At 47.3% G+C, this 13,946-nt stretch overlaps 1 protein-coding gene across 1 annotated transcript; it reads right to left on the minus strand.

Moving 5' to 3' along the window:
• Window positions 1-125: 125 nt before the first annotated feature.
• PCYB_073370 (protein kinase) lies at window positions 126-10,401 on the minus strand (the record flags this gene model as incomplete). The annotated part of the gene is made up of 2 exons (XM_004221734.1): window positions 126-10,210; window positions 10,359-10,401. 2 exons carry the CDS (start codon window positions 10,399-10,401, stop codon window positions 126-128), a joined length of 10,128 nt encoding a protein of 3,375 aa, XP_004221782.1.
• Window positions 10,402-13,946: the final 3,545 nt, after the last annotated feature.

Genomic DNA, 13,946 nt, shown 5'->3' on the forward strand with positions numbered 1-13,946 from the left:
CGCCCAGGGGTACTCCTCCTCCTCTCTCCGGGGCGACATGGTGGGGTGGCCTCTTTTCTTCTTCTTCTTCATCTTCTTTTTCTTCTTCTTGTTCTTCTCTCCCCTTGCCCAATGCGCACCAGCCGCTAAGCCCTCTTCAGCAGCAGGTACTCATCCGGCTGGTTAAGCAACTGAACGATTTCGGATGCCGTGGGTCGCAAATTCGGGTCATAGTTTAAACACAGACGAATGATATCAGCAAAGGGAGAGTTCTCAATCTTGGAATGAATACAGGGAGGTAACTTCCTCGTGAAAACATCCACTAGTTTCTCATAAATCTGATCCGATTCATCAAAAGTGATAATATAATGTTGAAAGGGAGATGGTAAATTCATCATTTCCTGAAATACACATCCCATGGACCAAATGTCCCATTTATAGGATAATTTCGTATGGTCCAAAAAGTTATAGTCGCTACTCTGTTTCAAAGGGTGACAAGTTAATAATTCTGGCGGAGCATAAATCCATGTGGCACCTGACACATTCGTTACGATTCCATCCTCACACTCTTCTGAATCTCCAAAATCACAAAGGTGTATATTCCATTCACTATCAATAATTAAATTTTCTGGCTTTATATCCCTATGGATGATTACATTTTTTTTATTTTTTATAGGGGTATGTAAAAAATTTATAACATTGGCTAGCTGTCTGCACATTTTCAAAGATACATCAATGCTCATAACTTTGTCATCTTTCTTCATATTATTTTTTATTGTGTGCAAATCTAATCCGTTTACTAGCTTGGTGACTAGCCAAATGTCAAAATAGCTATGTATGATTCCACCACATAATTTAATTATATTTGGGTGATTACATTTAGAAAGTATTTTCCACTCATTAATGGATCTTTTTGTTAATCCGTAGGGGTCCTGTCTAGCCATTTTATCTACTGGTACCTTCACAGCTACTTGCATTCCTTTGTACCATCCTTTGTACACTACTCCGAATGACCCTTCCTCAATCACTGTGTATTTTAACTTGCTGCTAAATTTGTTCGTGTACAGTTTTGTTCTCCTCCTTTCTCTTTTTATTTTCCCACCCTGGGGGGGCTGCTCCGCCAGCGCTCCTCCCGCTGCTCCCGCTGCTCCCGCTGCTGCTCCTCCCGCTGCTGCTATTGCTACCCCTCCCCTGGCGCCGCCACTCACAGTGCAGACATTCCCCGTCGCGTTCCCAACTGGGGTTACCATGCCGTTCATTTGATTAGCACCTCCCATGGGTAGGCCACCACCACCATCTACACAATTACTCACTCCGCCTTGATGCTGCTGCTGGTAATAGTAGTAATCTCCACTAGTGACCCCACCACCAGCACTGCACCCTCTGCTGACCCCACCACCACCGTCGTAAGTAAAAACATCCGTCTCTTCGTATGTCTCAAAGTACAGGTCCTTCGGCTTTATATTGTACGCAGCTAGCGATTTTAAATATTTTATTTCATTCTCCAAATTTAAAAGCTGATTTTTGGATAACCTGAACACATTTTCGTACTCCTTCTTTTTGATGGCCAAGTCACTGGTGTTCGACAGGTACTTGGCGTGCTGCCCACGCTCGGCTTCGCATGAAGGATGCATTTGGTGGTGAAGGGGGTGCACCTGATGAGGAGAGTGCGTCTGCAGGGGTTGATGTTGCTGCTCATAGTAATGTTGTGCGTACTCGCTGAGGCCTCCATTCTGGTTATGCAAAATCATTGCCCCTCCTGCCGCTCCTACAGCAGGTGCTGCCAAGGCTGCTTGAGCACCCCCCACTCCTAGCCCAACCGACAGGGGAGGTGGCCCTCCCTTTCGCACGTCCCCGTTGGGCTGCACCACGAGGTGCGCATAACCACTCTGATGATGCGCACTCCTCACCTTTACGCAGTTTTTACTAGCATCCATTTTCAAGCTATTATTCAACATGCTCCTGCTTTTTGTGCAGTTCTCTAGCGCGTGTTGTTGCATCACATTTCCTGGCTGCTCGTTGCTCATCAGGTAATTATATGATTCAACACTTCGACCGGGCAGGCTGTTGTTGGCGCTTCCCGCTCCGCTCGTCGGGGAGACCACACTGCTGTTCCTATTGCAACAAATACCCCCCACGGAGTTGTACGTCGAAATGTCTCTATTCATGGGGTTCTCTCTACTCATCGGGTTCTCTCTACTCATCGGGTTCTCTCTACTCATCGGGTTCTCTCTACTCATCGGGTTCCTCATGTTGATGTTGCTGGCTGGCATCTTTAAGTTACTTTTTTCTCCACCCATTCTTAAATCTTCGTTGTGTTTGGCGGGGCCGCTTGCACAGGGGGGGATGTTAAGCGGCACGTTAGGGACACTGCCATGCAGGCCGCTCTGCACGCCGCTCTGCATCCCGCTCTGCACGCCGCTCTGCACACCGCTATGCACTCCATAGTGCTGGGGACTTGGCGCACTCTGAAGCGGGCTAGCCATTTTCGTACTCACATTGTTATACGCATGCTGCGGGTACCTACTCGGAACGTAGCCCTTGCTGCATATCAGCTCCTCAAAATTTTTTCCCTTCAGTAACAAATCGTTTGGAGCGCTGCCATCGTTGTTGATGCTCCTTGGGCTCTGCGCCATGTGACCTGAGGCTAGTCCGATAGGGTTTCCTGCCCCGCCGACAGATGCTGCTCCCTTCCTAACGTGGTTCGCTACGACACCTCCGCTGCAATTGATTGGGTTCTGTATCATGGCCATTATGACGTTGTTAATTTCTGCATTGTTCATGCTGGCATGGGGGTAGGAACTCTGGGGGCCCACCTTGTTGCCGCCAACAACGTAATTGCCGCCAGCAACGTAATTGCTCCCAGCAACGTAATTTCCGCCAGCATCGTAGGTGCCTCCCCCGCCGCTATAGTTGCTACTGCCGTTGTTACTGCTACCACTGTTGGTGCTGCTACTAACCGTGTTTTCCTGAACCAGGCTACCCGCCCGCTTCGTTAGCACCTCGGCCTGCATGGCGTACCTCCTCTCTTGGGCCTTAGTACTATTATTTTTATCTTCTTCTTTGCACATTCTTTCGGGGTCTACCGTTACCGCAGCGAGTTCAGCCCTGTGTCCGTAGTGACCCACCTGGTCCTCGATTCTCTGTTCGCCGCTACCTCTGCTGTGATTCATCGGGTGGTTCCGGAAGAGTCGAGCCCCGCCCATGGAGGCAGCCGCCACACCAGGCGCTGCTTCTCCTCCTCTATCGTCGAACCCGCTTTGCAGAGGACCCTTATAGTCCCTCGTCCCAGTGGTTTCCCATGCTTCGCCATTGCTAACCTTCATACAGACATTCTTGTTGCGCACAAAACCTTTTCGAAACTGGGGGATGGTAGGTCCCTTTTGATTACCTACTCGGTTGCCTCCACTGGGGAAAAAATTTTCCTTCGGCAAATCGTTTACATTACTGCCATCGTCCTTGGCATCTCCGCTCACGACGCCACTCACGACACTACCAACTCCGCCGCTAATACCGCTAACACCGCCAACTGCGCTAACGGCGCCATTCAAGCATCTGCTACCGGCGCTACCTTTTGCATAGTGCGGGATGCCGGGCTTCCTCTCACTAAATGGCACCCCCCCGTTCTGCTCACTCAAGCTGTAATTCGTGTCCCCTTGAAAACGCTCCTCCACAATATACTTCGAGAACTCATTAAACCTGCCGCTACTCATTTTTCCACTCACAAATGAGTGATTAGCATGTGACTCCGTCATTTTATTTGTCCTTACATCCTTCCTCATTTTATTGCTGCCAACATAACTAGCAAGCTTGTTACTGTTCGTGTTTGTCATTTTGGGGTGGATCAGGTGATGTGATGTCTGATCCTTCACACCTTCGATGGGTACACCACCCGTGGAGCCTCCTCCTCCTCCTTGAAAGAGACTTTCCCCTATTTTGGAGGCATCGTTTGAGTTCTCCTTGCAGTAGGTACTAACCGTTTCGCACATGTTGTTTCTTTTTCCTTCCCCCAGGTTGTTCTTCATACCACTGTACATAAGTTCGTTCTTCTTCGAGGGGATGATAATACCCTGCACATTGGAGTTATTCACGTTGGGGACACCTCCGCCGATGCTTCCATACAGAGTGCTGCTGTTCCCCCCTCCTCCTTGTATGTTCGCTCGGGCGCTATTAAAAAAGCTGTTAAAATTTTGGCTCAACAGGATGTTACTCAGATTGTCATTAGGTACAAAGCTGCTCATTTTATGGCTGGACATCATATGCGAGGAGGTCACTGTTCCTCCATTGGTGGATGTGGAGTAGACGACCCCTCCGCCTGATGGTACAGACGAGATGGACGCACCACCATTGGTACCCCCTGTGTATGTCGTCGTTCCAGGGACTATCAACCCGTTGTTGATCCCATTTGCACTCTGTTCTTGTTCGCTAAACTGTTGGTTGAGTTGCCTCGATTCTATCACCGTACTGCTACCGCTGCTGCCATCATCGTGAAGCACAGTTCTCCCTCTTATGCTGCCACAGGCGTCTCCGTTGCTGCTGAACGAATTTTTTCTCTCCAATTTCTCGTGGTTGCCACCGTTTGGGTAATTACCCCCGCGGGGGGGGTTGCTTTCCGTGATGTAAAAGGGGACTCCTCCTGCTGCTGCTGCTGCTGCTGTTCCTACTGCTGCTGCTGCTCCTACTCCTACTCCTACTACTCTACTGAAAGGCACACCCACGTTTTGTTCATTTGGCGAGCTGCTGGCACAGTTGGTGGCCCCACTAATCGCTGCGTGTGTGATCCCTCCTCCGTGGGTACCCATAACGACGTTACTGCATTCTTCAATTGGGCTGCTCGTCAAATTTACCTTCTCACCACTGGCCATCAACGATGGGACTGCCATTTTGTTTTTCACTTTACCATCTGTAGGCGGATTATTATTCCCCTTTCTGTATGACATAGATATACCACCACTACTGTTGTTTCCTACAACGTTCAGGTATTTTCTGTTTTCGTTATCGGCTTGTGTTAAGTTGGGGCTACCCACACTTGGAGGATTACCACTAGGTCGATAATCTCCCCAAAGGTTACCTATGCTATTGTTGTTACTATGCGGGCCGCTATTTCCACTATTCATCATTTTCACCTTGCCGTTCATACACTTATTACTACTGGTGTGAATGTGCTTATTAATGAGCAGCTTGCTCGGGTTATAGACAATGGAATGTAGGAGGTTACTATTTCTGGTGGTTTGCATGAGGGGGACGTTCTTGTGGGGTAGGTGATTCTCTACCATGTTTACATTTTTCGAGGAAGACCCTGCCATTGGACTAGCCACCTTCTGGTGCGCATCGCCCTCGCCACTTTTGTTCATGAAGTGGCTGAAGCCGTGGGCGCCTCCGCTGCACGCACTGGGGATGCCACCACTGGAGATGCCACCATTTGGCATTTCCCCATTTGGGGCTTCCCTGTTGGGGACTTCCCTGTTGGGGACTTCCCTGTTTGGGAACCCCTCACTCAGGATCTCCATCGTGCCCAAACTCTTCAACCTGCCGAACTGACTCGCATTGCTATACATATCAAACGTGTTTCCATTCTTCACATGGTTCGCAGTGCTGCCACTATGACTGGGACGATCGGTCGTCATCGGGGAGGGGATGATTTTCTCCTTATGGTTCTTCACATCACTCTGCTTCTGATACCCGATGCGTGAAAAAAGATTTTCAACGTCCTGTTCGTTGCCGCTGTTGGCAAATGCTCCTGGTATGGCTGCCCTTCCGCTTTGGTTCAAAGCACCCGATTCGACAGCATCAAAAAAATTCGTTAACGCGTTTTTCGTTTCATTAGTGTTTCTGCAAAATGAGGGGGGGGCATAACTGGTGCTTCGTTCATTGTTCCAGTCGTAGGATCGTCCGACGGTTCCCTCGTCAGTGCTCCTGTCTCGCATGGCGTCGTTCTTCACGTGCAAAGGGTGCTGCACCCCAGTGTCACTTTGGAGTCCCTGCAAGTTGCCATGATGGGCAGAAATTGAGGCGCCGCCAAAGCCTCCAGCACGGCTAATGCTGGTGCTAATCGAGCCCACGCCACAATGATCCCTCAAATGACTCGCAGGGGCGTAGTAATTCCCCTTCTTCTTCGCACTCGCACTTGCATTCGTATTCGTATTCGCACTCGCACTCGCATGATTTGAACTGTTCGCATTCCCGACAACACTGGCACCCCCTCCTGCCAAGGCGCTGTGGGCATTTCTTCCGCTGCTACTGTTGGCGTTTAGGGGGTTATTGCCTATCCTCTTTGCTTTAGTGATGTTAAGGTGGTCCATCTGATTGTCCTCCCCATTCATGTGCATCCATTCTTCATTGCCGACCATGATGCTTCCATGGGTAATAATACTATTTGTACTTATGGTGATTCCGTTTCTACGAAAATTACGATCCACGATGGGGTAGTACCCTTCTTCGTGGGTTAACTTGACATCTGCGTGGTTGTGTTTTTGCACGCGGCTGGGATTGCTCCCAAAAGATCTATCATCGAATGAGTTCCTCCCAATGGCATGCTGCTCCTTGTTACTTACTTCTTCCTTAACGTGGTTTTGGAAACCCTTCTTCTCTAGAACACGGGAAAGCATTTCTTCTGTGAGTTCGTTTTTTCCATCCGTTCCGCTCTCTCCCCGAGTGCACTCGACAGATCTATCACTGCCGACCATATCAGACCCACCACCATCTATGGGGGTAATAACGGCCCTTTCAATTTTCTGCCTTGTGAGTGGAAATTCATCCTCCAGGCAAGAGGCGCCACCTCCTCCCGCTACAGGCACTGCCGCCTGGTCTTCACTGACGAGGGGATTCCCCACCGGATGTGACTCATTTCGGGGGGTATTATCTCCCTTCACATGGATAACACAGCTGTTAAAACTGAAGTGGCTACTTTCCCTTGTCGCAGCAGTGCGGAGTAGGTCCTCCTCATTTGCACGGCCGCCATTTGCACAGCCGTCATTTGCACAGCCGCCATTTGCATGCCCATCATTTGCATTTTTCCTTTGCGAGAAATTTGGGGCCCTCCCAGAGTGCGTGTTACTGAACAATCTTCTGTCCCCCTCCCCGCCAGTAGTACTGCTATCGTGGCTCCTCCTACCGTTGCTGCTTCCCTTGCTGCTCCCCTTGCTGCCTTTGCCTCGACTCCCAACCCCGTCACTGCTGTCACTTTCATGGTGCAGGTGACATGAGTTTTCACTCGCGTTCACCGTTTCGACATGATCATTACTCAAGTTCTCGCAAATGAAATCATCATGGTTGGGACCACTGGCCGAGCTGGCGAATGTGTTTCCACCCTTACACACCTCCTTTACTGACACACACCTGTTATTGATGCTGCTGCCTGCGAAGAGGTAGCCTCCTCCGTTGTCAAACTGGGCCTGACTGTTTTGTGGGGCAACGCCGTCTTCTAAGTCATGGTGGTTCTTTCCACTCGATGGAAAAACATAATCGTCATTCAGCGTCGCGTTGTTGTTAACATGGTCGATCGTACTGTCAATCGCGTTGTCGATCGCATTGTCATTGCCGTCGCCATTGCCGACGCCGTCTCCGTCGTGCATGTTGGCATAATACTCGTTGTGCTCACTGTACGTGCCTACCTGGTTTAGACACAACCCGTCCTTCCCAGACTGGTCATTAAAAAAAGGGTCGCCCGCAAAGGGGTCGCTCCCAAATGGGTCGTTGCGAAAGGGATCGACAATGAATGGGTCCCCTGCAAAGGCATCCACATTAAACGGGTCGTTATTATTATAACTGTGGTCGTGGCTAGTTCTCCTGCTACTGGAGCAGTTTTCGTTTGCACCTGCACTGTTCCGGTTGGTGCCGCTATCCTCCTCCTCCCCTGTGCTCGTGACAGCTCCAACTCCCTTTTCGAATGCGTAATTTGCACACTGCGATTCGGTCATGTCGGTGTGCGCCCCGTGGTCGAGAGGGTGGCCAACATCGACAGGGTGGCCAACATCGACAGGGTGGCCAACATCGACAGGGTGGCCAACATCGACAGGGTGGCCAACATCGACAGGGTGGCCAATATTGACAGGGGTGCCAAGTCCGTCATTACCTCCAACCCCTCCATGCTCACCATAGTCGCCACCGCGGGGACTTCCTATTTTCTTCTCCTTCTGAACAAAATGGAAATTATTTGGGCCTCCTTCCTTCTGGTGACCCACTAGTCCCTCCTCGATAAAGTTTAACTCTTCACTTAGCATATCCACGTGGCTGGAAAAAGTCACGCCATTTAATTTAACCATCTCGGGAGGGTCGTCATCGCAGTAATTACTTATATTGTTGCCCGAGCTGCCACTGTAGGGGTAGTTATCTGATGCGCTGCTTCCCTGGCCTCCCAGCATTTCCAAATCCCTCATTGCGTTGGTATCCACGGAGAGGTTCCCCCCGTGGTAATCCAACAACCCACTCGGATGTGCTCCCCCCTCTGCGAAGGAACCCCGGCGGGAATAGAACCCCGGAGTACCACCAAGAGTTGCATTTTCATCATAACATTGCTGTAGCATATGTTGCCGTTGTTCTGGTTGCACCCTTTTCACGTTTGTTTTTTGGTAACTTTCGTTTGGCTCGTTATGTACGAAGCCTCCATGACAATTAGCATTAACAGTGGATAGGCCCGCGTTATCAATAGGGCCTTCTTCCCTTCCCCCTGAACTCAGTTTCGTGTTTCCCAAAGTGGGTCCCTTATCAGTGTTGCTCACATACATGGGGTTGTTATGACTAAGTGATACATTCCCAGATTGGAACCCCGGCTTGTACATATTTTCCACAGCAATGACATTTCTATCTTTGGAAAATATTTCCATTCTTTTATTAATTACATAGAGAAAGCTTCGATAATTTTCCTTCCCTTGTCCTCTCATCCATTGATTTGAATTAGTTATTACTGGGGGTAGTTCACTTTCCTTCCCCTTTTTGTTATCATAGTTTATTTTTTCACTGGCGCTTAGTATAGTAGGGTCTTCTTCTTCTTCTTCCTTCATACTGGGGGGGGGTACCACCCATTTCGCGCTTTTTTCTCCAACGCTGTTGTGGATGATCCCCTGCGGCTTGTCGCACTCGCTCGGCCTCTCAATCGGGGAGACGTTTTCATTTCCACTCGGTGATAGCTTGTGGTTTTCGCACTCTATGGCGTTGTTCGGGTTGGGTTCGTTCGGGTTGGGTTCGTTCGGGTTGAGTTCGTTCGGATTGGGTTCATTCGCATTGCGTCCATTCGCATTGCGTCCATTCGCATTGCGTCCATTCGCGGGGCCGTTCTGGACGTTGCGCATGCTACTCGGGTGCCTCAAACCGCCGGTGGCGATTCCCGTCACGCCTGGAGCAAATTTATTGACAAAGATATTCCCCACGTCCTCCGCCATCACGGCTGCTGCTCTCCCCCAATCGTGTGACTTCTTCATTCGTTGGTCTGAACAATTCGATCCATTCATCAGGCTGCTCCTGTTAGACACATACACCCTATTGTCCACGGAGCCGCTTTCTAGTTCCGTGTGTATGAAATTACTTATACGTTCCTCCCAGTTGGAATTTTCTTTGTGTACCTCCCAGTTTGCATTTTCTTTGTGTACCTCCCAGTTGGAATTTTCTTTGTGTACCTCCCAGTTGGAATTTTCCTCCCGTTCCTTCTCATTTGGGATTAGCATGTAGCGAAGGTTGGCTGCAGCCTGTGCATCATGTAAAGGCTTACCCTTATCTCTATCTTTAAAAAAATTTCTCATGTGCTGTTTGTTACTGTCAATAACTGTGACGTTGGTAGGGTTTCCACTCCTCATGTTTTCTACACTTTGGCTAGTCAAGAAATTTGATTGGTTATTATTTTCTGGTGTTTTACTGTGCCTTATATTTTTATTTATGTAGGCATTCAAGTAGTTTAGCATATATTCATTTCCGCTGCCCCCATGTATGGGAGGATTTCCTCCAATGAAGTCGTTCCTACTGTCTCGGTGAGTGTTCGTGCTACTGCAGTGCGGGATGTTGAGTGATGTCTCGCCTTCTTCGTTTTCTTCGTCCTCTTCGTTTTCTTCGTCTTCTCCACCTTCTCCGCCTTCTTCTACTTCTCCTTCTTCTATCTCTTCCCGATCGTACTGCTCCTCTTTCACCAGCTGTTCGTGCACCTTTTGGAGGTCCTCCCGCTCAACTCCACGCAAAAGGCAATCTTCTAAATACGTAGCTGGCGAGGCTTTGTTCATTTTCCGAAAATCATTTTTGGTTTCTACCACAAGGGGCATAATGAATAAATCGCTGTTTTTCTTTTTTTTTTTTTTTTTTTTATTGGCGGAATTCTGTTGGAACTTTGGTGATGGTTCAATTAAATTTTATCATTAGGGTAGGTGAATTCTCTGTCATAGTGTGTTTCCTACTTTGGTTTCTTTGGAACACATTCGTTTTGTTAAATCTTTGCATTATTTTTTTTTGGTGTGCCTTGGTTTGTGGTGAATGACTTGTTTTTCAACCAAAATGGGACCGAATCAATACCACACAGAGAGCAGTGTGTCAGAAAAAACAAATAACAGAGGTGTACGGGAGAGTCAACTAAATATGTATAAATGGGCACACTTGTGGGGTAATACAACTTCGTGGGTGCCTCTTCAAACACAAAGCTCCGTAGGTACTTACATCTACACGTGGCGACTGCACACCTTTACGTATGCCATGCAAAAAAAAAAGGCCGCAGTCATGGGATGCCGTTTGGCAGAAGCGCTGCATGGATATGCTACGTGGGGGAATTACGCAATCGCGCAGATACGGGGATTTGCATGTTTGGCCAACATACAGAGGAGGGGGGGGGAAAAAAACAACGCAGCCCCGGCGATAATTCCTTCACCGCATGGGGTTGATTCGTTCGTTCTCCACACCCCAAATGGCGTCACACAACGGCAAGGCGTTAAACGGCGTCAAAACGTTAAACAACGTCAAGGCGTCACACAACGTCAAGGCGTCACACAACGTCACGGCGTTAAACAACGTGCAACCGTTTTGCATGCAGCTGTTCACAACGTACGCATGCAGCCGCGGCGCACGTACGCGTACACGTGCACCTGGGCAATCATGCACAGCAAATCAGCGCCTTGACCAAAGTGCTGTTCGCTTAATGCAAAAAAAAAAAAAGGCAGCAATTGAGTAGCCTGCGCATGTAAGTGCGTCCGTGCGTTAATGCATTCGTGCGTTTATGCGTCCGTGCGTGCGTCCCTTTGGGGGCAAAAGAAGGCAAAGCGTGCAAACTGGATGGTCAGCTTCTATCCAGCTAACGCGATGCCTAATTTAAAAAAAAACGCACAGCTCGCACGTATGCAAGAACGTATGTATGTACATAAATGCGCGCGCTGGGCTCGCTGCGTGCTCGTAGCCCGGCCAAAGGGGGAGGGGGCCTTCGGAAAAACAATCCGTAGTAAGTACTAGAAGGTAAGAAAACGTATGCGGGCGTAAGCGAATATACGCGAACGTAAGAAAACGTATGCGGGCGTACGCGAACGTATGCAAACGTATGCGAACGTATCCAAGTACGTGCGTGCGCGCCGCATACCTACGCGCCAAGTGGGGGGGTACACGTATACGTAGGTAAATATGTACTCATTACGCATGCATATGTATATATATATATATATAAAAATATGTACGTATGTATATGCATAAGGGTATATGGCTACCTTTGCGCGTGGTGCTACTGCCGGGGGAGTTTTCCTTCCTTCCCCCGGGGTTCGCCTCACTGGTCAGGCAAGCGCGGGTTTATGTTTATGCGTATGCTTAGGGGACGCAAAAGCGCAAACGTGCGTGCGGGGGGGCGGAATGAAGCGCACGTACAAACGGGAAAAACCAAGCGCATGAGCATGCCGCGTAAAAATAAAAATGGATATATAAAAATGGATATACAAAAATGGATAAATAAAAATGGATATACAAAAAAGGATATATAAAAAAGGATATATAAAAAAGGATGTAAAAATGTACATAAAAATGGATATATAAAAATTATAAAAAATGCATAAAAAATATATAAAGGCAATATAAAGGAGTATAAGGCAATATAAGGCAATATAAGGCCAATATACGGCAATATGGAATAAATGGAAAAATACGAATTATTGCAAACGAAAAAAATACAAACGCGTAAAAAACGAAGGATAAGTAAATAAATGCGCAAAAACGCGAACAAAAAAAAGAGCGGCTAATTTTTCATGCATATGAAGAAGACCAAAAAGGGAGATTTTTTTATTTGCAATATTATGTATACGTAATATAATTACTACTTAATACCTGAGGAAAAAAAAAAAAAAAAAAGGCGGGGTAAGGTAAGATAAACCAAAATAAAAGGAAAAGGAGATAATAAAAGGACGGACGAGCGGAAAGGTATAATATAATATTGATATATTATATAATGTGATATATTATATAATATGATATACTATATAATGTGATTTATTATATAATATGATTTGATTGTAAATACCCACGCGCATGAAAGCCTTTTGGCCAAACTTGTACATGCAAGGGGGGGGGCGCCCATATATAAATACATACTAATATATCTATGATATCATTCACCTACTCGCATACAGCGCCTGCACATGAGAAGAAGCGGCTTTGCAAGCGTGCATATGATATAGCAGTAAAAACAGTACGTATAAATATATTTGCGTGGATATCTGTTACGTACGTATGTATGTATATGTATGTACGTACGTACTACGTATGTAGCATTATACATACATACATACATACATACATACATACATACATACATACATACATACATACATACTATGATGTGTATTATTCGCGCGATGCTCTGCGCTGCTGTTCCGGGACATGCGGCTCATTGAGCACTCGCCCGTCGTTTGCCAAGAGTCAGCACATGGGAAAAGAAAGGCACCCTCCTTCCTCTATCCCACGTATCCACTTTTCCTCGGGGTTGTCAAAAGCGCCAAGCCAAGCCTAACGAGAGGCGAGTGCGTAGAGCACCCCAGGGACGCACTCACCAGCATATTTATTTAATCAGCTTGTATTGTTCCGAATTTACAAAAATGTACATGCATATTTTTTATTTGTGAACAGAAAAATGCATATTTTAATTTTGTATGCATGTCATATTTTTATCGCTTTCATTTATACATGACCGACCATTTTTTATTTTTTGCCAACGAGGCAAGACATATTTTTTGCTTCCTTGGGCCGTCTCGCTGCGCGCTTTGAGTGTCAAGCGAGAAGCAAAATGAACCGTTTTTTCCTTTCTTTTACTGCCTTTTTTTACTGCCTTTTTTTACTGCCTTTTTTTTACTGCCTTTTTTTACGGCCTTTTTTTACTGCCTTTTTTTTACTGCCTTTTTTGCCTCCTTTTTTGCCTCCCTTTTTTTGCCTCCTTTTTACCTCCTTTTTTGCCTCTTTTTTTTTACCTCCTTTTTTTTACCTCCTTTTTTACCTCCTTTTTTACCTCCTTTTTTTTACCTCCTTTTTTACCTCCTTTTTTGCCTTCTCACAGTTAAGTAGCGCCCTGGAGTAGGAAGCCGCTGGGCGGATATACTTTACATGCAGAGGCGCGGCTAGTCTAGCGCGTCGTGCCCGCGCGCATGTATATTATATACGTCTTGCTGGTCTTCAGGTAGCGCTGCCTTTTCGCGGCGCGGTCGAGCTCTCGCGCAGGGGCGTCGCGCCTTATATATATAAGTAATGGTATATATATATGTATATATATGTATATATGTATGTATGTATATATGTATGTATTATATATGTATTTTTTTTTTGCGGGCCACCCTGGGTCGCCTCTCCAATTTTGCCCGAACGCGCGCCGCTCGTTCCATGTATTCTTGCATACGCGAAAGGAGCAGGAATGACCTTGCGCATATATATATTGCTTTTTACGAGGTATTTTTTCCCGTTTTCTCGCACCGCCAAGGCGCAAGTGAGTTTCCCCCACGAGTTGGCGGGAAATGGGGGATTTGTAAAATTAT

Source organism: Plasmodium cynomolgi, chromosome 7 (assembly GCF_000321355.1).
Source record: "Plasmodium cynomolgi strain B DNA, chromosome 7, whole genome shotgun sequence".
NCBI lineage: Eukaryota > Apicomplexa > Aconoidasida > Haemosporida > Plasmodiidae > Plasmodium > Plasmodium cynomolgi.